At 37.9% G+C, this 27748-nt stretch overlaps 1 protein-coding gene across 6 annotated transcripts in view; it reads right to left on the reverse strand.

The window, feature by feature from the left end:
- Positions 1–26030, reverse strand: part of SNX13 (sorting nexin 13) — a 62188-nt gene extending 36158 nt beyond the window's left edge. For 5 of the 6 annotated variants that reach the window (XR_007378240.1, XM_048951689.1, XM_048951688.1 and 2 more), the window contains exons 1-4: positions 24755–24882; positions 7443–7555; positions 2132–2234; positions 305–394 (exon numbers count right to left, since the gene is read on the reverse strand). Coding sequence is in view for 5 of the 6 variants with exons in the window: in XM_048951689.1 (XP_048807646.1) it covers positions 305–394; positions 2132–2234; positions 7443–7555; positions 24755–24769 (321 nt within the window). In the remaining variant the exon portion in view is untranslated. Of the gene's footprint in view, positions 1–304; positions 395–2131; positions 2235–7442; positions 7556–24754; positions 24883–25762 lie in introns of those variants that run through there. The other variant, XM_048951687.1, reaches the window with a different exon arrangement.
- Positions 26031–27748: the final 1718 nt, after the last annotated feature.

A 27748-nucleotide genomic window follows, 5' to 3' on the forward strand; every position in this document is an offset into this window, starting at 1 on the left:
TGTGCCTGATAAGGCAATATCAATCTGCTTAAAAAGTTCATTAATTAACTTATCTACCATTATAAAACCGTGAGTGAAAAAATAAATGCTGAAAACTCTCTTGTTGATTCACATACATTCCCACTGCTATGCTGAAAAACTGCAATATATAAAAAACAGTCAAAAAATATTGCCCAATATCCTGGCCCATCCCTGATTTTTTTTCCCGCTTGCCAGTCTCAACTTCTATTTGCCTCACAACTATTTCAATATTACAGACTCAATACTTGGAAAAACAAATTAAATAGTACTGGTTAGAACTTACCTGTTGCAAAGGCTCATCAATTATATTTGCACCTGTCAATCTTCTGTCAATCTTAATAGGTCTGGCTTCACGTTTCATTTCTTCTATGCACTTGAAAGAGATCAGAAAATTTAATTTTGTAGTTTCCAGTAGAGCTGGTTTTTAACTATAGCTGTTTGTGATATTTGTACATTTTTTCCAGTAGCAACTTTATGCAATTTTTTTCTTACATTTATGTCTTATGTACTATATAGAATAATATGGGTATATAGTAAATAACAGTGAAAAATTGATCTACATTATTTCTTGTTTACTGTAAAAAAGCAAGTTCACTAAAATAACAGATAAGAAGGAAATAAAACTCAAACAGCAGTGAAAGGGTGGGAGAGAACAGCAGCACAAGATAGTTTGTGGGTAAGACTCCATTTCCATACTTGAAATATACAAAACTTTCCTATAGCCTCATGCAGGTGATAGTTTAGGTTCCCCCATACACTTCCTTTATCTTTCTCTGATTATTATGTGCTGATAGAGAAATTACTCTTTTGTACCATCACTACTCGACAGACAGCCCTTTAAAAAGTAACTGATGAGGCTGGTCAGTTGAGAAAAATGGCATATATGCATTAAAAACACACACCAGAAGTACAAAAACTGCAAGGATTACACACAAAAAAATTACATCATTTATAAAACAACTAGAGCATACATACATATAGAGATCAAAGAAGGAACATTAAAATGTTTCATACACATAAAATAAGTTTAAAAAGACAGAATACTTTTTCTAAGTCTGCTCTTCAAATAAATAAACAAATGAGATATAAGCAAAACTTCATAATCAACATAACCATTGAAAGCTATAAAGCACCAAGAACTTTAGTCCTCTAAAATGAAGTTTCATTAAATAGAACAGAAAGTAGAAACATTAATTTGCCTACTCCTTTTCGAAAAGCGGCAATAAAGCCTTAAACTTTTCATTTAGACCAATGAATTTACACTCAGGTTAGAATATACTTGAGTTTTTTGTTTCTAAGATACATCTGAGACTTAAGAGAAAAGTTAACTTTGCAACTGAGCTATGAATGAGTCACAAAAAAACTGCAATTAGAAAACGTACTGCTGAATCTCAATGCACATTTCTTTAAATGTGCTACTGATAATAAAGTTCAAACCCCCTCATCACAAACATCATAATGATTGACTATCTAATGGCTGAAGGATGTCTCAGGTGAAACATATGGAAGATTAATCATCATAACATAACTAGCAATCTTCAGGTTCATGCATTTTTTCTATTCTGAGGAGTTCAAACCAATTAGGGCAAGACATACCTGTCAAGACACATACATTCATAAGCTAGGAATTTACAGTAATTCTGTATCTTAGTTAGCTATTACGAACCTGTTCTAAACAGACGCATATTTATGCAATTAGGAAGCCTGAATTTAGAACTTCTAACCAAGATGATCTGCCTGTTAAAATTTCAGAAACAAAGTTGGAAAGGGGATCGTGTTGCTCCTCCACATTCATATATGCATTTCCATTATTTTTCTTTGGCCCTAAAGTTAGTCAAAAGATAAGTCATTTGACATTATGAAGCTAGGAACAATACTTGAAAGAAACTTCCCATAACTGCTGTATTTGTTTGTATTTCTAGAAGGAAAAATCTTGCATTGTACTTTCATAAATACTTTTGCAGTTGACTGAAAACAAAAAGGCAGGATCATTTATTCTTGGAAAAGTGGTACATTTATAATTTTTAAACTAAAATTAAGTAACTTAGAAATCACAGTTTTAGAGCTATAAAATCTGATCTACAAATTAAGGACAGTAAAGTCTCCTTACCTTAGGGATACCAACTGATGTACAAGGAAGAAATGAATGTTCACACTGCTCAAGGTACTTTTCTGAGTTGCTTTTTCCAAATAAAAGAGTAACCACAAAACCCCTAAAATTGAAAAAGAAACACCAAATAGAACAACAGTCTTTTTTCTCTCCCCACTAGAAAACATCACACAGCAAGTTATGAAATACCAGCATATAGTGACTTTCACCTGTTATCACTGGGCAAGGCTCTTCCAATGCATCTTGTTACACAAAATAACCAACACAATACTAAACAAAAAGTTTCCCAGTCTTATCATAAAAGCACAGAATGGCTTAGGTTGGAAAGGCCCTCAAAGATCATTTAGTTCCAAACCCCAGCCATGGGCAAGTTTGCCACCCACTAGATCAGGCTGCCCAGCTCCCCATCAAACCTGGCCTTGAACTCTTCCAGGGATGGGGCATCTACAGCTTCTCTGGGCAACCTGTTCCAGAACCTTACAAGAACCACAAAAGCACCGGGAAGAAATAGATATATCAAATGTAGAAAGAATAAAAACATACATTAAACTGAAAGGATAAAAAAAATCAAGTAGTCTCACCAAGGCACGTAGGAACAGAGAGACAAGAAAAAAAGACTACAGGAAAAAATAATTTGAACATAATGGTTTGGGGTTTTGGTTTTGTTTAATTAAGTCAACATATAAACTCTAAAGACAAGCAGACTCCTGGACCACTTATTTTTTTTTAATTTTATATTAGAAATTCATTATCTTTTCACCCTCACAACTTCACAATAATATTTAAATCATGACTTAAGCAGGACAACAGCTATTTTTATTATTTTGTTGTTGTTGTTGTTTGAGATATAATGAATGCACAAGAGAAAATAACTATTACAATAAATTCAATTTTGCTGCAACAGGAATAATTTACAGCTTATGACACCAGGGTGCAAAAACATAAAGCCTGTTTTAATAAGGAACAGTTGAAAACATAAAGGCTGTGCCAATTATAGCACAACTGAAGTAAGCAGCCTTTGAAAAGTTAAGCATAAAGAACACTGAGAAGTTACTGCTGCTCAAGACTAGCCTTGGGATGGCTGAACACGCATAGCTTTTTAACCATTCAATTTAAAGGCCAGCAGATGAACACTTGTGACCATACGATCTCACAAAGCTGTCCCAGCCTAGAAATGTCCTGAAATAACATTATTTTAGCATAGATTTTTCCTGTTATACAGCATTCTTTGTGTATGATTAGAATATAATTTCTAACCAACATATCTAAAGCAGACAAAAATAAAACATTTAAAGGTTTTAACCCATAAACTGGGAACCATTCTTCATAAGCTCTTTAGTGGTTAGTACTTTAGAAGTAGGGAGTTGTAATTTATACTCTAATATGTTAAGGCCAAAAAAAAAAAGCTACACAAAATTATTATGGGTAACTTCATAAAGAAGAATATTCCGCTTGACACTCTGATTTCCTTATGGCCTAGAGCACCCTCTTTATCTGCCAATCACAAACACTCTTTACATATGAATGAAGGACAATAAATAAAAAAAAATTACAAGTTCTAATTGCTTTTCTGCTCTAGATGCTCCCAGATAGCTTTGAAATCATAACACCGACAGCACTATTATCATTTCAATTCAGTTCAAGGACAAAAACTTGCTTAGAAACCTTCCCAGTATTTGTTTCATTACGCTAAAAATGGTAATTTTTTTTCACTCATCACTTAGACATACTTCATTTGTTATCTATCAATTTTCTACTAGAAATCTTCATCTACTTTTAAAGAAAAAAAGTACTTTCAAAACACCTTCTTTTCTTTTTTTTCCCCTAAGAAATAGTTCTAACTTCAAACAAATATCAGCAACTTGGAGGAGAAAGAAGGGGTGTTAATTCAAAAGGATTGAAGCCTTGAAAGTAACAAGCTATACATTATGAATCTTTTTTCTCTCAAACATTTTTGACATGTTTCAAGTGTCAAAAACTACACTCATTCAGAAATACTCATATGCTACCAATGTAGTTGAAATGTATGTCCATCATCCTATATACATTTCCATTTTTAAGCTAGATAAGCTAAGAACTTCTGCCTCCAGAGCAGAAATTAATACATTTTCTTCTTCAGCTTAAAAATCTTGAGTATATTAGAGAAGTATACATAGCCTCACTATTTGGTATAGCTGTTAGCTAATCAGAAGCTTCCAGCGCAAATGCTAATCCAATTAATCAAGAGGATATAAAATTCAGTAAATGCAAAATCATTTTAGTCTTCTAGAAATTATTGGAATGAGACCAGAGTTCCCAGTTGGAAGTTCTTCCAAAGATACTGTAAGATCAGCTTCTCACAAGGACAGATTAACACTAGAACAATGGTGAAAGACAGAAAAACGAAGGCAACAGATTTATCATTTTCCCATCAAGTGTGAAAAGTAACAACCTCAGTGGAATGCTCTGTGGAAGTCAAAATGCAGCTTCACCATCATTCTCAATCTGGCCAGGAATTGAACTAACAGGTGTAGGCAGGCAACACATACACATGCATATGATTAAGCATCAATAATAATGCTTTTTTAACAGCAAATTGCTTTATATGTCAGTGATTGTGGGTCTAAGAAATTTTAGTTCTGGCAACATGAGCTACTGGCAGAACCGCAAATAACGTTTCTTATTTCACTGCTTTGAGATTCAATGACAGAAGGAGAAAGAGTAAGGTAAAGTAAGAAACACACATGATACAAAGAGAGGACAGGTAAAAGACAGGCTGAGGACTAAGGTGAATGGATTGCAACAATACTTGAAGCAGAGGCAAAAAAAAAAAATGTTGTAAAGCTCAATGCCTTGTAATCATCTTGGCTGTAAAGGTTAAAGAAACAATCTCTCCTCTTGTTTGGTGGAAAGAGCTAAGTGAATTTCCTAAGTGATCAGTTTTCAAATCCCAAATTGAAGGAAAAGGTATTAGAAAACATGCAAAGAACAAAACCTAATATTTTGGAAATGAGTCCTGATTTAAAAAAAAGAATAAAATTAAACAAAGACAATTTTTGGTTTAAATCTTTTATTCATATGCAGAAACCGTTTCATTCATGCAAATAACAATAACACACTACAAGCTAGCTGTGCTTGTAGGAAGAAGTGCATATTTAAGAATATATAAAAAATAGCTAAATACCACAAAACTGAAGTAAAATGATAGAAAAACATTATGTTGATACAGCTATAGCATCAGCATTTTTCTTCACAACTCACTGGCATACACTACAAAAATTCAAGTTGATATTCAGGATGCAGTCAACTATAATTCAACATTTTCTCCTGTTTGAACTGCAAAATGGGACAGAAGCAGACTGCCAGCTAGTTGAAATCCCAAACCATTGATATAAACCATCATTTATGAACAAGTGCAATAAAGCTAAAAAACTGCATGCCAAATTGTTTAACAATTCAAAATTTTAGCATAACAAAACAGATTCAGATTTGTTACTCTGCTCCAAATAAGGGCAATGTAATTGTTAAAAAAGCTTTTACAAATGAATCAAAATTAAATTATTATTTTCAGAACTTATGAAACTGATGTTATATTATTTCTAATCAAGGTAAGAAAAACAGGAGCAAGCATTTTTCATAGCCTCATAGGAATTAATTCAAAAAGGAAAAGCATGCTGGAAAATTTTGGAAATAAAGCCGTTTGAACGACTCAGAACTAACGTATGCTGTATGCTGGCTTTACCTTAAGTATTACACATCTGATAAGATTAACAGAGTAATAAAGGGCCAGATCAGAGACTTAGCCAAGAAGATGTGTATATTAAACTAAAGACTGTACTGGAGCAACTAAGACCTCATATCTATCCAAATAAGTAAACACATAATAGGAAAACGGATACAGATTCTGCTTTAACTGAATTTAACATTGCCAGAAGGTGATTTTAGATCTGGGATGGTAAATGCTCATTGACTAGCTACAACAGTAAATCAAAGTACACTGATGTCAGCAAAATATACCAATCGTATATGTATCAAAATTCAATAAGACAATGTATGGGAACTGCTGAGTCACAGCCTGAACCTCTGATTGATCACCAGAGGCGAGCCATGAGACAGCCATGGGAGCACAGGTGAAGGCAATTCTCCCGTGCTGCTGGAAGAGGTGGAGCCTGGCTGCACCTCTCCTAGACCCATTTAAGAGCTGACTGCCAGTAGGGAAGGATCTCTTCTGGAGATCTGCTCTGCTGCCATTTTGTAAGTGAGCTCAGGATATGGGTAAGCTTTCTATCTATTCTCTTTTTGTTATCATTATCTGCTTTGTCAAATTCTCTTTGTTTATTTTGTAACATAATGTCTTAATGTTCATTGAACATACAGACAAGCTAATTTTTGAGTAAATGCCTTTAACTAACTCATCAATCTAGTAAACTGATAACTCTGAATTCTCATGGATAGAATTTTATGTTTTACATTGTTTAAACCCAAATAGCATCTCCAGTTCTAGCAACTTAACTCTATTGTACTTTTCAGTAGGACATACATACTTTACTGTACCCAATAAGAAAGTCAGAACAGTATTTCAGAGAGGAAAAAAATCAGACAAAAATCCTCACTAGAAATCAAGCAGGTGTGGGAGAACCAAGAAATGTTACTATTCTGCAGAACATTTGGATGATTAAGAGGAAGGAAGATTATCCTACCAATGCTTTTAGGCCTGGCATCAAAAAATAAAGATTATAAGGCAGACATTACAATGTACAGTGTAATAATTTTTACTTCTATTAGCATTGTATTAGATCCTTCCTGTCTACAAAATTAAATATCTACAGATTCTGAACTGATGTGCTTGTTCAAGGTGTACCAAGACAACATTTCCATCCATACAGAAAAACACCAGTTTGCTTCCCTCATGAATGAAGCATCTTACATAGGAAAATGAGCTAGCGAGAAGGAAGGAAGATGTAATTTCTTAATAAGTACCTGGGATAAGAACCAACACAGTAATAGAAAGTAATGAACTGAAGATAACATTGGTGTAATGTGAATATTTGTCTACTAGTAGCTATTAAAAATACTTAGATCTGTTTACTAAAAATCAGTCATCTTTTTCCTCTTGGCAAAGATAATATAAACACCATTTAAATATATATATATATATGTAAATCCTAATTTTAATAAACTTGAGATCTCAAGAAAAAATAACTTGGTCATATTGAAGTTGCTTAAACACACACAATTACACAGATGTCATTTCAGATTTTCAGAGCAAATTGCTGACAGGCATGTTAAAATTCTACCTCCACTATATACAAACAGTATGTAGCATACTTACCCACCCACAAAGCAGAGGATATAAAACGCAAAGTAAAATATAGCAAAGGGTCCAAAGGTTATTAGGAAAAGCACAACACCAAGACTTCCCCATCCCCATATGGAAAGACTGGTCTGCAAACAAGAACACATAGGAAAAGAGTCATTAATACATGTACAGCTTGAAAACCTCCAAAGCAATATTTATAATTACTCAAAATCTTGATAAATTTTAACTAGGCAGGAAATTGATGTGTTCTTGATGAAATAGAAACTTTTTACAATAAAAAAAGCATTTTGCTATCAATTTACACTGTGAGCTAGCAGTTCACCTTAGCCAATGTTAGAGCATTTTTCTTTTAACTACTGTTTCCCATTTCTCAATACAGATGCAACTATCACCTTTATCATCTAGACCCATTTAAGAGCTGACTGCCAGTGGGAAAAGATCTCTTCTGGAGATCCCTCCGTTGGAGTTTTACAATGAGCCTAGGACACAGGTAAGCATTCTATCTATTCTCTTTTGGTGTAATAATTACTTACCAAAACTTTCTGGTACATTTCATAATTATAACATCTGTAAGTTCATTGATTATACAGATAGGAAGGAAGAAAAATGCTGTTTTGAAAGTACTTCATATGGCTGAAGTCAACTGTGAGAGCAGCTGTGGGTTTGGTGGATTTTAGGACTGGTGTGTCACATAACTCGCCCATAAAACAGCCTGAAGGGAATGCAGGTTACTGTGCTGTTATACATTGCAATGCAAGAATCTTAACACAGAAATACATACACACATACATAGGTGTTTGTGTGTATGCATGCATGCGTAACAAAAAAGCAATACAGTGACAACCTGACTGCACTGTCACAGTTTTGGACTTTCACAATGCTGCAATGCAGCCAACAAAGATTATGTAATGTTAATTCATTCTATTCCACAGTTCAATAAGGAAAGTGCATTTCAGCCAAATCCCAAAAGTGTGAAACTGAAGCTGATGAGAATTTTTAGGCCACGAAAACTGTTCCAGCTCTAAGGTTCTCAACTTTTCTATTTTTTTTGTCTAATTTACACTTTTCCTACCACTGATCAAATGACACCCCGAAAGAAACACAGACAACTCAATGTTAACAAGTAACACTAAGAAAGTATTTAAATAAACTTGTCTTGCAGTTTGACATTCAGAAAACAAGCAAAGATCTAGCACCATACTTGCAGGGAGTTCTTTTTTAGTTTTTAATGCGAGGGATGAGGGGCACCTGCCTACATTTCTTATTTCTCTGAAGGGAAATTTCAGCTCTTTCTCTGAGGCACAGAAGTCAGAAAAAACCACATAATGACAAAAAAAAAAAGGTTTAAGAATCCTATGAACAATGAAAAGTAATTTAATTCAGCTACATACAATAGGAAAGTGGCAGGAGCTCTCATAGTCTACATTCAAACACACAAAGATGAGTCCTCAAATTCATGCCCTCAGAAATGCACACATTTTGAAACCTCTACAGAGTATTAAACAACAACAACATGTGCACACAGAACATAACTTTTAATCATGATCTTATCATACCAAAATATCAGTACATTTAATAGCACAATTTGAAAAAAAGTTGAAGTTCTAAATATGGGGTAAGGACTCTAAATGACTTAACAAAACTTAATTAACGAGATAGCGGGATGCATATTCAGAGATGGGTGAATGCATAATTAACAAAGAAAGTTCCATAACAGATAGAACAGTGACCTTTTGTCCTACACTCTAGCTCTGCAATTTAGCATATGGCTACAGAGATTCAAATCTCATTTGGTATTTTAATAGGATTTCTTAAAACTCAGACAACTCAGCATGCTGCAGTAAGTACAACAGATACTGGCCCAATTCTTACACACTTTTGGTTTATAATCTAAGGATTTTGAGAGAGAAACTCAAAAGGATGGAATGATCAGAACAGTTCAATTCAGGCTGACTGTAAATAAGGCTTCCTGCAACTTCATGCTTCTTAAAATTTCCAGCAGTACAATTCCTGGGCAAAATTGAAAACTAAGTCTCCTTTGCCATATCAGAAAAAAAGTCCAACTATTACTTAAATATTTCTGTGCAGCTACTACCAATTAGTACTTTCTAAGAAGGAATATGGAACTAGTAGGAGTATTTAAAAAAAAAATCAAACCCCACCACTTCAAACTTCTTTATAAATAAGCTGTATTTTAAAGACTAACAAATTTACTGATATTTTGTCTAGTCTTACTGAATTTAATTGTATGGAGAATATTTCTCCCTCCTAGGAGAAAGTGTAAGCCTGTAGAGATGGCATAACAGCATTTAAGTAGCAGCTGCCCAAACCTTTTAAAAGACAAACTTCTAAACTGAACTGTCAAAGTATTGGTTACTGAATTTCAAGCAACTATGGTCAGTGACTCAGCACTATAGAACTAATACAGGCCTTAATCCTGTAGGATGCACACATGTATACAATGCACGCACACACACAGATGAAGGCTCTGCATTCCAGACAAGCAGTGGTTCCACCTTATTAGTTTTACCCACATTTGCTTACTTTTACTTCAGATGTCATATGTTTACCTTGCCATCACTACATCTCATTTTTGAAGCCTCAAGACCTACAAATACAGTGCAGAAGTCTTTCTTTGTAAGGCCATACACATGAAGGGCTAAGGCAGCACCACATAAGATTCAGTAGCCTTTTTTCCATGATATAGAATTGATTTAGCAACGTATTAATTGCAGAATAGGGCTGTCTGTAAATTGAAACAGCACAGTGAAAAGCCTCATCAATCACTAGGGGTGATTAGATGCTGGTGACAGAATTAATGAGATATCACCTCTTAATGATACCTACTTTTTTTAGTAGGTGTATGGGAACTGTTGGGTCATGGCCTGAACCACTGATTGATCACCTGAGGCAAGAACTGAGCCAGCCATGGAAGCACAGGTGAAGGCAATTCAGCTGTGCAACTGGAAGGAGTGGAGCCTGGCTGCACCTCTCCTAGACCCGTTTAAGGGCTGACTGCCACTAGGAAGGATCTCTTTCTGGACATTGTTCCTTTTGGAGTTTTCTACTGCAAGCCTAGGACAGGTGAGCATTTCATTTTTGACTGTCTCTTTCCACCATGATAATCATTCTAACTATAAACCTGTAAAATGCCATCCTAACTGCGCCACTCTAACTGCACTTTTGTTAATTGTACAGTAGGCTGTTTCATGTTTCCCACTGTAGGTTGTTTTTCCTCTTCACAACACACAGACACTAAAAGAAACACATTAAAAATCTGCTTTCTTACATTCTTCTGCTCTGCTTTTCTTTGGCTTTTGCTATCTACTAATTAACACCACATTCTGATGGTTCCTGTTGCAAACTGCTGTTGGCTGACACAGCAGAGCTGACTGATTCATCACCATTCACACAAGATCCCAACTAAATCCACAGAATTCACTACCTTGAAGCTGTGTGCAGTTGATTGCCTAGACAGACATGTGGTATTATAGCTTACTGCTCATGAATTAGCAAGATTATTTTGCAGGCAAGTCAGCAGGAGCGTGGCGAGGATTTAATGTAGCAGCTGTAACAGCAATGAGCCACTCCCATAACTAACTGCCTTTCTGAAGTAGTTTCAGTAGGCTGCTCCTTCACATAATCCAGCAGACAAGCTGTCAGAGCTTTGTCTCTAACCCATCTTTAAGCAAAACCTTCAGCCCTGATACTGCTTTCACTGCAAACATGCAGTGAGGAAAGTACAGCTGTGCTATGCTTGGACTCAGAACTGGTGCTGCCAATTCTTGTTTGAAACAGCAACTGACAGGTAGTGAAGTGTTTCTCCTTTCATGCAAGAACAGCCCCAGGTGTTCCCCTGACAGCTGCTCTTTTCTCCCAGCTCTCTTCTTGCCCCAAGCAGCTACACTCCTATCCCCACAGGTCCAGGTACCCCTGCCCTCTCACTCCTGCTGGAACCCAAGCACCTCATTCTTTATGCTTGGCCTTGCAGACCCAGAATAACTGTAATTGTGCTGTGAAGTCTGGGGACAGGGCAGAGGGAAAGAAAGAATAGCAAGATAGAAAGGGTGGACTCAGAAATAATCTATTTCTGCATCTTAAGCTTCAGCAGAGAACTCTGAAGTCTTACAGCTGCAGTGTTCAAAGAGCTGCTTTGGATGCTGTCCCACTGCTGCTGACCACCCTTTGTGACTGCTTTCACACTGAAGTTTTGCCACATACTATTGTGGACTATAAAGAAAATCGCACTTCCTCACTCATGGTTCTTTTACTGTGTATATCCAACTGCATTTGTCTGGTAGCAATGTTTAAATGGCAGCAGCTGTTATGTCCCTAGCCAGACATTGATAAGCAAACTAGTCTTTGCTCTTTGGGCACTTTTAACATTTATTTTTTTCTCTTCATTTTCTTAATATGATGTTTGGCTAAATGTATTCAATGTCATCTGTGGGCTCACATTAAAAATTTGCTGAGAGTAGATGTCAAGTTTAATTTTCTGTTAATTCTACACATCTGCGCTTTCACTTCAATTTTAAGTGTAAATGGAATGTGTTCACGTACAGACCTTTCTATAATTAAGGCAAGTGTCACTTTTCTCAAGTGATTAAAAACATTATTTTAGCATTCAAATTACCGTGCCCTCACTAGCATGACAAGTAGGATGGGAAAGCAGTATCAACTGGAGTACCAATCTCATATTTAAAAAGTACAAATTAAACCACTGATATCATGGTAGTTACAGTCTTACTACATTCTAAATCTAAACAATCCAAGTGAAAGTCAGGGTACAGGGAGTTATGAAAAAACTTCTCATATCACTTAATGTCTTCTAACTCCTTCCACCTTATCTTTTTGCCCTTTGCCCACCTCAGCCCAATAGATAAAGGGGTAGATAAAGCAATACTCAATCCATTCCTCTCTCAGACTATGTTAAAAAAAAAAAAAAAACAACAAAAAACTCTTTTGCCTGCTGTAGTACTTACAAGAAAACTCTTGGAAAAGGCTTAAAGAGAAGGACTTTAATGTAGTCTGCTTTGCTTTTAATTGTTCTAAGTTCAATAAGTTTGTTTTTCTTTCCCAAAATAAGCCTAAAATATTAGAGGACATAAACAAATCACCTTGTAAATACAATATTATGCAATGTTCTCAAAAGTTAGGCCCATTAAGTTTCTTCTGGATAAGGGCAGAATTCTTGCAGATTCTTCCTGGTCACACAGCTGGAAATTCTTCTCTGCTAACTATGGTCCCATTTGTTACCTCAGCGCAAGATATGCTTTGTATGCCAAAAGGTTTAATTGGTTAACAGTTGGATGAATCTAAGAGCAATCATGCCTAACCCTACTTAGCTGAGATTTTCCTGCTGCTTCTCTCTCTCTCTTTGAGATAGAAGAATTTTGGGTAATACTTTCCCCTACTCTGCTCCATTATACAAGCTGGTCTAATCAACTGCCTCAGAATGGGTGATAAGTATTGGTTTATACTCTAAAGTCACAATTACTGCCCTGCCTCTTAACTTATGAAGTTCACTTTTAAAAGTACAAACATTTAAATGTAAATATATGTTGGCACTTTCTTAAAATACATAGTACAGTAAAATTTAATTAGACCGTAATTAAAAAGTTTAAAAGCTATTCTGTATGTCATTGCAATTTCAGTTTATCAGCAACAAAATCCACTGCCTTACTGCACAATATTACCCTGAAAAATGGCAAAATTATGCACTATATGTACTATTATGTGCTAAATTTTGATGTGTTTTATGCACTGAAGTCAATGAAGAAAAATAAGTATTTTGATTAACTTTCATTCTTTCTGTCACAAGCAAACGAATTTTCAATGGCAAATTTTCTTTTCAAGTGAAAAAACACAGTCAAACAGCCTGGATTGAAAAGTCAGGTTCTACTGTTTCGTTTTCTCTCACCAGTTCCATCAGTATTCCTAACAACAAAGTGAAATCTGGATTAAAATTCATTTATTTGAAAGGAGCCAACCTTCATTCTTCTAACACTTATTCTCAACACTAAACAGATATTTTATTTAACATCAGAATTAACTGCAATGGCTAGGAAGTCATATTTTACAACCAGATCTTGAAAGTGGAATAGATACTTACCTAAGTAGGAAAAACAAGAGGCCAACTTCACAGACACAAATATTTTCTGATCGCATGCTTGCATTGAAACCCCAATTCTATACTGTATTCTAACTAAAAGAACTGGGAATCATGCTCATGTTTAAAGGAGGCACTTCAGCATGCTGGATGCTGATGGGAAACAGAAGCTGTTAGCCCACTTTCAGCTATCTCCTTAAATCTAATAAGAAGTGACATTCTCAAACTCATTTTTAACTTCCTGTAAAAAATGTATAAATTCTTACTGACTCATATCTTAGTTTAGCCAAGCAGATAGAAAACAGGGACAAAGAAGAGTAGACAAACAGAAGTCTGTTCTCAACAGGATCATCTGATCCTTGACAGGATCATCTTAGTTGACCTAAAGTAAGAAAAAGTAATCTGTCTAATTCAAGCTTGAACTCAAGCCAATGAGATAATCTACACTGTTCTGTGTTCAGCTTCTGGACTAACAAATTGCATCTATTCCACACGTTGCTAGTGCAAAACTCTGGGGAAGGAAGAGTAGGAGGAAGCCCCAGACTCTATCAAGTAAAGAAGTGTTGTCCTAAGTGGCTAAAAACAGTAAACTGACACATCAAGAAACTATCTTACTGTACATCTCAGTTCTGATTACTGATCAAGCAGCTTATACTTTTTTACTTTTTTGCTTTCTTGTCCAATACTGGAGCAAGGAATTATTAGAAAGTTCCCTTTTGTTTTTCGAAGAAATCTGATCCCACTTAATGAATTCAAAGAATCACCAACTTTGCTTCGAGTGCAATTTCTACCACTCGTGATTCTCAATGTATATCTTGACAGAAATTTGTTACGTTAGTCTCATTCCAACAGAGAGCAAGTAGGCTGTCTCTTGCTGTTTAAACTACTGTATATATATTCTTCATATATGTAAATACTGAATGTGTGCATAGGAACATGCACAATCCAGTTCTTTCTGTTTACTGTAGAACAGTACAGTTATTAGTACCCTGGGTACAAAATTAATCACTGCAGTTTGTTTATCTGGCAATATTATTCTATATCTGTGCTAGTAGCAGCACAATCGTGACAGTGCACCAAAATAGATACATGTACAACACTTATTTTGAGATGAAGCAGTTTTGGACACTGTAATACTGTACTGTTGTATTTGATGTGTTTTTTTTAATTGTTATTTTATTTTAAAATTACATAATGCAATCTAACATTCCAAAATAAGCAACAATCCTTATATAGATGAGAAAGTTACTTTAAAATATTAAATTAGTAACATAACTTCACAGTATTTTATCTCAGGATTGGCTAAATATAACGAGATACGCTAACGGCCTTATTAGGTCAGGTTAAGGATGTGAAGGAACACAAGTTAAGAAGATAATTCACATTATCTACTCTAATTGCCAGAAGGATTATTCCAGAAATAGATACAATGAGACCAAGAATTAATTTCTATATTGTCCCCAGTGGGCAGAGCTGCTACCCCTACCATCACTCACGTCACATCTTTGTAGAACTTGTTTGCTTAAAGGAAATCATATGGTTAAAAGATCCACCACCACTCCAAAAAAAGAAAAGACTAAGATGTGAACCATAAACAGTAATGTATGGTTCAGATTGGAAAAACTCTGAGCTGGAGCTGTAATGCCAAATTGTACTTGACTACAGGAAGTCAGAAATGCCAAAGCTCGACTGAAAGCCAACACAGATGATTTCTCAAATTATACTGGCAGCAAACAGGCACCTTCAAGAACAGTCTGGGCCAGGAAGGAAGATACAGGCCAGTCAGACTCATCTCAGTCTCTGGCTAAACTGCAAATAACCAGCACAGATTTAGCAAGGACAGATTGTACTTGACCAACTCCACTGCTTTCTATGATGAGGTTAGAGATGCTGAGGACAAGAGCGCCTCACGTGCTGTGAATATCTTCTCTTTTGGCGAGGCCTTTAACAGAACACCCCCATAGTCTTCTTATCACCAAACCAATCAGCTGCAGGCTGGTAAGTGGATAATAGACTTGGTGAAAAAAACTGACTAGATTTTGGGACACAAAGATGTCATCAGTGGTGCAACATCCAGCACCAGTAACTAGACAGGCAATCAGCACATAGGCAGGGACCTTCAGGGTTCAATACAAGGACCAGTGCTGTTAAACGTCTGTACCTACAACCTGGGTTGCAAGTTCTTGTGCAATACCAAATGGAGGTAAGTGCACAACAAGTTGGATGATGGGGCTGCTGTTCAGAGGGACAAGCTAGAGAAATCATCTGACAAAACCTCTGAACATTCAACATAAACTGTTTCTCAAAGATGTACTAATTTCCAACTTTTTTTTTTTTAAAGCTTTTACACTAGGATGGTAATTAGCTTAAACTGCAATATTAAACTGATGTAGAAAGAGGAACTTCAAATATACAGTGTCCAGAAACAAAATAACAAACAGCTGCAACTGCAGCGCATTTTTAAATAGCAGCTTAAATCCACTGACCAATAGAATCTTCCCCTAAAGATTTACTGTTACACCACTCCTTCCTTCTTAAGCTTAAACTTACTGCAGTTCTTTAAATGCCCTAAATTTTCTTGCCCAGTTACAAAAAAGAAACAGATACAAACACTGCACTTTACCAATAGTCTCTGAGATCACATCTGATCTCTTACAAGACAGAACTTCATATGAAGGACACTTACTGGATGAAGACAAAATAGCTGTGTAAAGTGATGCTTTACAGAACATATTACAAAGCCAGAGCAATTGTCCAAAATTCCAATTCCTTACAACTGTTTTTATGGACAAGATATAATTCAGCTGCATAAAGAGAAACAAAATTAGACCTGTGTGTCCAAATCACTCAGCATTCTTCAACATCAAAAGAAGACTGCAATTTCATTAAGCATCAATTGATGCTTACTTCTTTGCAAAATGGACAGTGCCTGACCAAACAGGGGGGGAAGCAGCATTTCTAGGGTAAGGCAAAAATGTCCCTATTTCAGAGGGGAGGAAAAAAAAGCCTTTGAATATTATTGACTTTTTTTTCTGTGGGATTTACGTAATGGAAATACTGATTTGAAATATTCCCAATCTTTCTTCCCGATGTGTTTAACATCCTCTTTTCCAATCCTTCTTCAGTCCTTATGGCTTGTCTGCTTTACCTTCTTAATTCCAAGTGGCACTTGATTCACCAACCCTTTTGGTAAACCATGGTCACACTGATCATCTCTTTCCCAACATTCTGTGCACTTTTCACTTCTTCCTAAATGTCATCATTGGCAAAACCATTTTGCTCGCTGCCTTCAAAATGTTGAAGCTTCACAAGGTTTATCTAAGTGATGTGTTATGATTTGCTATGCTAGCAGGCTGCAGTGTGTAGCTCAGAAACAAATCTATGTGCAAGTAGACAAATGCCTCCTACAATTTCTTCCAATTTCTTTTGCCCCATGCCTCTGTCCACTTGGCCTCCGTATACACAAACAGCCTGTTGTGCACCTGATGAGTTTTTTAGCCTCAATCTCATGCTTCTTTCTCACACACAGTGGGTCAGAGTCTCTGTGCCAGCTACATCCTGGATGGCTCCCTGGTGCACATAAGGCGGTACTGGAGAGGGCGGCAAGTAACAATATCTGCAAGTAACACATACAGAGGGACAATTCTGTGAACTTGCTAGAACGTTTCATTCTCAAATAAGCATCAGGGCATGGAATATATCCAACAGATGAAAAGGAGTTATTGGAGTATTCAGCTCTCAGTGCAAGTTTACAGAATGCACCTACAAACCTCAGCCACTGTCACTTGTTCAACATCAAGAACAAGAAAATATTAAGCAAAGTGGATCAGGAAGTAACCGTTTTAGATGTACAGAAGCACAGAAGGAAAAGGGATGATCTCCACTTACAAAAAAAAAAAAAACAAAAAACAAAAAACAGGAATTCTTTAGGGATTTAGTTCTAGTTTAAATCTAAATAGAAGTAAATGCAGGCAGGCCCTGGGTGCTTCCACTGGATCATGCAGCCACTGAACTTCTGTGTTCCTGCCTCATCCCTCTCCAGAAGACCTCACTCCTCGTGGGGCTGCTGCTCAGCTGCCAGACCCCAAACAAGGAGCAGCGTCACGCCAGTTGAAGCGAGGGGAACGGAGCAGTCCCTTGAGCAGCAGCCTAAACCAGATCTAGGCAAGTCTAATGGGAAATGACACTCAGTATCTTACATTTCTTTAGGCGTGCAGCGCATCTAGAGAAAAATATATGGGTTACTCAGTAACATCTGCAAGAACACGAAGATAAATACCTGAGGTAGAAAAACGAAGAAGAAACACATGTCAGTGACAAGTAATAAACAAATGAAGTGCCACGCAGCAAGATGGAAGCCTTCATATGAAAAAAAGACCAACTCATATTGTTCCATACAAGAGCAGTGTGGTTACTTTGATCCCTGGAAAACACAGTTAAGGGTGAATCTTGAAAAGCCACGAGAAAAATTAAGAAGAGCGCAAGCCAATGTTAACATGTTGAGATTATTAAAACAAAACAATTTCAAATAGAAAACAAAAGAAAAGAGAACATCAGTAAAATAAAGCAAAATTAAAAGAAACAGTGACTGTCCAGAGCAAACCAACATTAATTGAAGAATTCAATAAAGGAAAATACCCAGTAAAGTAAAAGAAGCACTTAGGGACATTTATTTAAACTAACTTTGCCTTTGGTCTCTATTTCTAACTCATAATCTTCTGAAGAATTCTTTAAGAAGCTGTAGTAGGACAACTGCCAACTGAAGACAGAAGAGCAATGCTATCCGAAGTCCAAACTTTAAAAATAGTGTAAAGGAACACACACAATTTTGAAATAAATTTTATTCATGCAGGTGAAATTAACACAAGCAAGAAACACAGAAGGGGTAATGCAGTGTATATTGTCACAAAACAGGGCACTACTCAATACCTGTACACTCACAGTAACTATTTAATACAACTACTAAATTCAGTTTAGAAAAATGAATCTTGATTATGAAAGAGAAATTTCTAACAGGAGTGAAAGTTTAAAATAAAGCCTTATTCTTCCAGCAGTGAAGCCTTGTAAAGAAATGCCTTCTTATCAAAACAATCAAAGTCACATTCACACACACATCTCAAAACATTTATTTTCCCCAATAATCTTAAAGAGAAGAAGTAAATGAACCATAATGTAACTCCATTTTGGTTGCTCTGCATGTATCATCGGATTAGATTTGTAATTGAGGTGTTGAATCACAAGATAGAATATCACCATATTAATAGCCTACATTTTACAGAAGATGAGGACATTTTTCATTTTCAGTGATCAGAAATACAAACTGGAATATACAAAACACTATACAGAGCACTTAAGGTGAAGAGGTTAGGCACCACAAGCAGATTTCAATATTAAAATCTAAGCTATGTTCCAGTGACAAACATACCAACGTATGCTGGAAAAAATGTTCTGCACAGTATTTGGGGAAAAAACTGCACACAAAATACAGGTGCAGTTGCAGGTAGATGAGGAATACATATCTGCTTGAAGAACTATTTCAGTATTATTGATCATAATATTTTCAAGACATCACAAAATTCATTATATAATATGTCTTTTTCTGAAGCATATGTAACACTATATTACAACATGGAGCAAAGCCCTGAAAATAGACAAAGTTAAGGGTTATTTTAATAGAACAGAAAGAAGAGGTGTCAGCTTCTCCAGGAAGAAAAGATCCAGCACTAACCACAGACACTGCTCCTCAGCCTGCAGCTGCAGTTCTTAGAATAGCAACGAGCAAGGTTTCATCACACCCTGAAGTCAAAGATCATTTTTATGAACAGCAAAGCTTCAAAACAATCATTCTTTTTACAGCTATACAAGACAGATACTTATTTCCTCAGCCCCATCTGCCACCAGATTTTTAACTCATCCTCACAGTCTGGAATGTCTGTTTCTAACTATAGGATGACCAGGAATATCAGGCACGTTCTTTCCAAGCTTTCAGCACTGATTAAGAGCTATGACAGACAGTATCCCAAATCCGAAGCACTGTTTCATCATCAGTTAGCTGTAAGAAGAAATCCACAGCCAACTTCTAGAGTATTTTCTACTTTACTCCAGTCTGACAGTGTCAACAGGAAAAGTGGAAGTGCAGAACATCCTACAAGATATGTGGCAATGCAAACTTCCTGCTCGAGTCCAGTTGCCTGTATTGCTGGAGACAGCCTAAAACATACCACCATATGAGGCACAAGTGCTGAGTAGAATTAATTCTTAGGATTGCAAACATTTATGGAAGAATAGAAATAAGTGATCTTAAAATGGCAATATTTATGGAATACTAATACTAACAGCACCGTGACACAAGCAGATTCAGATGAAACAGAATTCAGATCATCCCATTCCTCCCAGAAACATGGGATTAAAGCAAGAAAGGCAGAGGAACGGGCATCATGATAAATCACACTGTAGAAAGAGTACAACTGCATTTCAGCAGCTCATTCTCTACTAAGTCCCAATTCGTGAACATTCTTAGAAAGAAAATGCATTTAGTTCATCTTCTGACCCAAAGCTCTATCAGCAATACTAAACATTTTTGACATCAATGATCCCAAAAACAGGTACCTGCCAACTTTTACTAGGCTGCGTTACCTCTCACTCGAATAAGTACGTATTCCTCCCATCCATGAAACAAAAATAAGTTCTTGCTATTTAATAGTTCCATATACCAAAAATTCTTCCAGTCACATCAAGCTGCAGTGCGTGTACCATCCGTGCTATCTAGTGTAGGTGAGACTTCAATAGAAAGTGAGCAAGCAGAGGAGGGTTTCTCTGACTCTGATAGCCTTCTGACAACCCGGTGAGGTTCAAATCAAGTCTTAACAAATCTCATGTACACTGTGTGAGAAAATGCACACAACTGCAAGACTCAGTATGTTTGAAACCATTTTATCAGTGTCCCTTAAACTAATGTATTATTGAAATAACCACTAAGGTCAAATTCCATATTCTGCTATAGGAAGTCCCTGCATTTTCAGAAAATCCCCCTTGAACAAAATCAGTCAAAAAATTCATCAGGCATTTAAAATGTTTATTGTATGCCAAACAAATTCACAGATGAAGTTGGTTCATAGTGTTTTCTCTGCAACACATCTCCTTCAACAAACCAATCAACACCAAAGTCATCAGAAATCTATGTTCTTTCTCCAAGGGTTTTATAGCTATTTCTGCTTTTGAACAAGAATAAAATGCTTGACAGGTATTTCCAAACTCCAAGAGGATAGAATTTGACATATATCCAAAATAAATGACAGCAATAGAGGAAGTCCCTAGCTGAACATACCCACCACCTACACTTACTCACATTAGAAGCAAATGCATATAAATGCTCATAAATATGATCATAATTACACTGTCATCGTTTTAAGGTGAAACTACTGAACTTATGTAAACAAGGTTAGAGTGTTCCTGTCAAACATTCCCATATGTTTACATAATGAAATAACGTCTCATTCCTCCAATTCAGAAATCAAAAACATTATTTATGGAATAATAATTTTAAAGAGAGAACAAGCAATTAAGTCCAAGATCATGATGTCTTGCGCTTCCTGAAGTTTCTCAAGTAACTGGAAGTGCCAATTACAATTGATTTTTCTATTATTTCAGCCTTGATGCTTTCGGCCAAGTGACAGTGAGAAGTGTTAATGGGACTTCAAAATATTAACTCTCAAGTGTTACCAATAACTTATACACTACGCTGCCAGTTTCTCATTTCTAATAATAGCTATTCTCCTAATGTTAGTTCAAATGAAAACATGCTTTGTCATCTTTGTTAGGGCGGAGATAAAGGAACAAACATATTTAAACCAGAGTTGATTCCCCGAGAGCACTACCAACATATGAGCTCTTCCAGCTATCTAAGCAGACAAGCTGTTACTATTTTTACTGAACTAAGGAAATTTACACTTTTCCTTTACCACACTGTTTTGGGGAATTGTACAGACTGACATTTTAGAACTGCTGCACAACTCTGCATTCAACCTAAGCAGTTTGTGGCCACCTAAATAAGAACAGTTCTGAGAATTTAAACATTGTCATCCCCTAATAGTTAACAAAACATTTAAAAACAAATATTAGGAACACGTAGCAGCCATTCTTTTTATAATGTTAGCTTTCCCAACTTTACCATTCCTGAACTAATTTTATCTGAGGCCCCACAGAATTCAGTTATCAAAATAGTTGTCATAACAACAATTAGGGACTGGGAAGATTTCATTTACAGAACAAAAAGAAAGAGGAAGACAGGATTTTTACCTCCCAAAGGTTTGCAACTGATCCTCCAGATAGATATTGTGTCACAAACCACAGGCACTCCAACACAAAAGTTTTACAGAAGGACAGAAAACTAATTTAATTCTGCGTCCTGGTTAATTGTCTGCACACTTCAAATTGCCCCTGCTAGCAAATCATAGTTCAGCTACATAAAGCATTAGAGCAGCCTTCCACAGCTATTTATCAGAGAACAACAACAAAATAACAATGTTTTAGTACAGTTCACTGCATGCTTCCTCTTTCAGGGCTGGAGGAACATATACATTACAATATGCTACTGTTTCAATAAGGCTAATTCGTTATTATTCTGGAGTAAGTCAAAACAAGCTGCTGGGTCAATCTTTATTGTTATAAGTCAGACTAATTTGCTGTTTTCCTTGAAAACATTTCTCAGGGCTTAGCAGCTATCAAAGTTCAACAAGAGTAAGTTTGCTCTAGAGCTTTTATGTATAAAATACAGTTTAACTGAAAGAAAATGTACTACTTGCTGGTGAGTTATCCGTCAGGCTGCAGTAACAAGAAATACCACCATCTCAGAGTTCATTTTGAAGGGCTCATTTTCAGTTGTAGACAAGGAAGGAAAAACTAAGTTTTCATACTCGGTCAAATTTCAAAAGCTCCTCAACTGTCACTAGACAGTGACTACAACACAGTACTCGCTTGCTAAGAATTAAACTAAATGCTGACAAACTCAGAAGGATGTAATTGCCAGTTTAATAAGTAGTTGGACAAGGAAGATGCTCCTCATTTTTTTTCTAAAGCTTACGCTTCCAGAGGCAATACTGACTGCCACTTGGTTGCAAGTTGCCATTTTTAATTTTAATACATCTTGTGAACTAAGTATCATTGAAATCCAATTTAATGTTTTTCCCAGTCTGAATTTAAGGTAACATTAACCAGCACCAGTCAGTATTGTTGAACACCAGCTGCCATGCTGTGGTGAGAGCAGGACAGCTGTCACTGCACAGAAGTCAAGATTGGTGAAGACAGCTGTGAAGACACAAGAGCTGGACGAGGGCAACTTGTGTCCATCATGACTTCAAAGAAAACCAGTACTGAGTGCTGAAGTTGGAAGTCACGTGGAAACAAGATTCAGCGGGTCTTGAAAAGCAAAGAAGACATCTGATGAACAAGCAAGAAGGAAACAAGTGAAAAGTCACAAGGGTCAACACTCCAGCCAACTGCAGAAGCAGCCACTGCAGAAGCACTTTGAACGCCACAGAAAGAATGTATTTAATATGACTGCAGAATTGAGTTCCAGTGGCCAAGATGAAAAACAGGGGAGGAGTGGTCTTCAGGTAGGTAAATAAATATATTTGTCTAGCACCCAGCAGTGTGATCTCTGATGCAACTGAAATAAGATGTGCATAAGGGGAAAAAAGTGAAAACAAAAAAAAATAAAACCCAGTACTTTTTCTGGACAGGAACTGCGATCTTCCCCTGAAATTACTGATTATATCCCAATTGTATCAGAACTGGACTGAATCTGCTGGAGTCTGCATATGTTGAAACAGTCCAAGGATGTAGGAAATTGATTCTGAGAAACTACATTACATTTTTACTGTGTGATAAGAGTACATGTAGAACCAGATTCTGCCTCTTCTTCAGGCTCAACAACGCAGACTTAATTTTTTTTTTTTTTCCTAAATATTTACTTTATAAAACTGTCACTGACTGCAGGATTTTCTTCCCAAGTTCCTAGTGAAGAAATGAAACAGTGGAAAAGAAATGAGCCTGGTCATTTTAAGCAGCAAAGTCCACAAATTAGGTTTTCTGATATTTTACTGTGTATTGCTTTTAAATAACTAGATAGAGAGAGGAAAAAATAAAAATAAAAAAGACTTAATGGCTGTCCAGTGTTCCTCCTTCCTGAAGTTAGTAGCATAGTGTCTCTATTTTCGGAGGTACTGCATTCAGATATTCAAATTTATCTGGCCTCAAATCACACACAGTTCTCACAATTGTGTTACCTGACAGCCGACCATATACTCCACCTAATTTCTCACTGATAAAGTGATTTAAAAAAAAAATAAAAAAAAAAGTTTAAGAATTCACAGAATACTGTATATGCATTAGTAGGCTTGAAGCAATCTGCACTTTCCTGCAAAGTGTGAAACAGTTTGAAGGCATGTACACAATTTTCACAAGACGATTTTGCTTCCAAGTCACAATTGGAACAGCCAAAAAAAGCATGATGAGAATGATTCCTTCCAGTTCATATGTCAGAAGGTTTTTCTTGTTCATTTTTAAATTGCCAACACTGCTGTTGCCACTGCACAGCTGTCTGGTTGTTTAAAGAACTCCTCCCCACAACTGTCGTTCTGGCCAATCAAAGCCTGCAACTTTGCTGGACACCCCAAAATTTTAAAACTTTGTCTTCTGGGCAGATACCAGGCATGGAATGCTTCATCTCAAATCATCATGTTTACAATGCGTTTATATATGGAAGCTAGAAGGACACCAGAATCTAGTCTTCCAAATAGACACCAAGGTTATTTACCACTGGTTATTATGTGCATAAGCTCAAGCTTTTATCTCTTAAAGTCAATGGCTGAAATATCATCCATGCTGCTATACCAGTGCCATTTGTCAAGGCACACACAGACATCACCAAACAGAACCAACAGTCGAATGAGGCAATGACCCAGAACATTCTATGCTACCCTTAAAATAATCTAAATTAGCACTGCTAATGCATGACTCCTATCAACACTTAAGCAGATCATTAATGCTGACCACTCAATAAACATCCTGTGTGCAAAAATAAGTCCTGTATTTTTACATGTTTAACTCATTCAGCAAATTTTATCCTCCTGGGGGAATCTCGGAGCTCAGCACACTGCAGAATAACTAGTCTAATGCTCTGAAACTTTGATGCAAATTAGAAGTGTCAGTATACCTTTTTAGTTGTCATTGAGGAAAGCAAAGCTGAATTTCTCAAGTGCCGGAATGCAAGTCTTCATCCTTTAAGACTCTTAGGGCTTAAGAGAATTCAACTTTGGACAAATAACCTTCAGTGCTGGATAAAATGATAAACTGAAAACACGTAATGCAGGTAACGTAATCACCATGTCTGCAAAGTGTCTGTATGCCAGGCACCTTGTTGACACATTAAAAATAGAAAATCAATCAGTCTGTGTAGACAAAACTAAGTACAGGGGAAAGTCCCATCTACTGCAGCTGACACCACACAAGCTTCCCCCGACCACTTTCCAACAGTCAGCCTCTCTCAATCCACACCGACCCTCAGACACACATTTGACTCATCCCCTCGGGTCAGTCCCACTGTTTTAGGGCTGACCCCCTCAGGGAGATGCAACTCACTTCTATAAATGCCTACACCCAGCAGAGGCAAAACTGCTTGGCTTAAGCCCTTTAAGAAGAAAGAAAACACTAAGCAAAGCCACTGGCGACGGGGAGATCAGAAGGGCTTCGAAGCGCTTTGCCCCACGCTCTCTCGGCCGGGGGCTGAAGCAGGAACCGGCAGCCGGGCACACCCCCACTGCGAGGCCTAGGCAGGCCTCTCGCCCAGGTATCTCGCCGAACCGCCGCCCATCGCGGAGGAGCGGCCCCACGGCCTCGTACTGGGAGGGCCCGCCCCGGCCCGGCCTCTTGGTGCCGCCGCGCGGAGTGAGCACGGAGAGCCGGGTGCACCGCAAGCGCGCTCCCCTCCCGCCCTGCCTCGTCCTGGCGGCTCCGGGTCGGGGGAGGCGCAGGGCGATAACGGGGGCCCCGCGCTGCCCCTTGCATGGCTGCGGGAAGTGCTGCCTGCTACCGACGCAGCTCGGAGGCCCCGGCTGAGGGCAGACCCTCCTCCCGCAGGGCTCCGGCGCAGGTCCTCTCGCCTGGCCGGGCGACGCGCCCCTCCCACCCCTCCGCAGCCCACCGGCCTCAGCAGCGTTCTTACCTCTGCTAACATTATTACCCCGCTGCGGCGTCTCCGCGGCTCTAACCCCGCAGCATGGTGAAGCCCGGCGGCCGCGCGGAAAACTCCCCCTACTCGGCGGGGAGGGGAGGCGAGGCGAGCTCCGCCGGTCCCCGGCCACCTCCCTCAGCGGCTGCCCGCCGCCCCCAGCCCCGCAGCCGCCCTGGCAGCTCGGTCCGGACGGGCCGCCATCTTGGGAGAGCTACGTGCGCCGCCGCCGCCGCTCCCCGCCCGCCCATTGGGGCCGCGGGCTCCGGGGCCGCCCCTACCGGGGCCGGATCCATCCTCTCCCCGCCCCGGCACGGCCCTTCGCTACTCTTGGTGCTGCGCTGCCTACCTGAGCTGGGGCGGTCATGACCGCCTTCGGACTTCTGCCAAGGCCCGGCCCTGATGAATTCGGGCCGGGAGGGCTCGGCTGCTAAAGCCGGGCCTTGGTTACAGCGGCCTGAACTTCTGTGCGTGCCGAAGGGAGAAGTTGAAGGCCGCAGAACTTGGGGCGTTGTTTTTCAAGGCAGCTTTTTGCTTCGTCTCTGCCGAGGCACGGCTTTTGTTTTTATTTTTTTGTTGTTGTTGTTGTTTTTTCTTCCACTGAGCTCGATACAGCAGTTTTGCAAATGTTCATTTAAGTATTTTCTTACATTTTTGACTAAGTTTTGACTAAGCAGCATGCCCGATGCACCAATAAGATGTACAGCATCTTTTCCTGCTCAGGCTGTTTAGAAAGACATCTGAATGTTTACTACCTATGTTCTTGTTAAGACACAAATTGTGGAACACACCTCAGAAGCTGAGTCTGGGTAGCACTGGCCCATCCCTCTCTTATGCCAGCATCTCCATAAGCTCGGTGTTTGAAGGCATTTGCAGATTTCTGTGTGAAGTTTGTTTCTTCTCCTTTAAACATTGTTCTTTTGGTGTTCTTGTTTGCTTAACTAGGCTTCAGAGTTACGAAGTTAACCTTAGGCACCTTACTTTGATAGGACTAGAAGCAAGATATATTTCTTTCCTGCACTGCCAATACCAGAAAATGCACACAAAGGAAAAAATAATGTTTAACACTGAAGATGAAATAAATGCAAAAATACTACTACGATGTGGAAAAAAACCAGCAACCTTATATTCTCACCAACCTGCTCTTTTGTTTCTTGCAAAGCTGCAAGGAGAGGGAGGGAGGATGCTCTTGTGGCTGCAGGGCTTTGTAGAAGTTCTCTAGTTTCCCTGGGGATTTTTAAATAGTTGGCAGTTCAAGGTTGCCCACTTCTTACTTTTATTCATGAGAATTACCAAGTTTCAGTTTTACTCATGCGACTGTTTTTTCCCTGTCAGAGACTCAGCTGTTAGTCATGTGAACTGCACTTTCCAAAAAAAGTAGACTCTTGATATTCACAGTGGTTTATTTGCTTTTTCTAAAAAAAAAATAAAATAAAATGAAAATATGAAAAATATCTTGTTTTTAAAGTATCTTGTGAGCTATGTATTTTTGAAATACTTTTGTACATTTGAATGCTTGCTCTTAGCATTACTATTTTCTTCAAGTGTATTGCCAAAAGAAAATCCAAATTTCACAGCAGACTCACCTATTTTCAACAATAAGATTAACAATATCAGAACAATGCAGTGGCCTTGCATGTAGTATTTACCATCTTAATTTACCATCTTGCTAAATTGAAAGTTGTTTGGAAACATTGATGAATGGGAACTGTGAAATGCCTGCCATATTGTTTTGGACCCCTAACATTTATTTATACACAGAAATAAAGCCTGCTGTGGATGCTTGTTTGGAAAGCACACTATGGTTCCCTATGCATGGCTTTCGTCACACTGTAATTCAGCCAAAAGACACTGTATGCTTAGCTAGAGGAAACCCTGAAGGAATCCATAATATAGCTCAGTAAATCATCAGTTGTGTAATTATGCAAAAACACATACCTAGGCATGAGTAGAATCAAAATATTTTAAACATCTACCATT

This window comes from Lagopus muta, chromosome 7 (genome assembly GCF_023343835.1).
Source record: "Lagopus muta isolate bLagMut1 chromosome 7, bLagMut1 primary, whole genome shotgun sequence".
NCBI lineage: Eukaryota > Metazoa > Chordata > Aves > Galliformes > Phasianidae > Lagopus > Lagopus muta.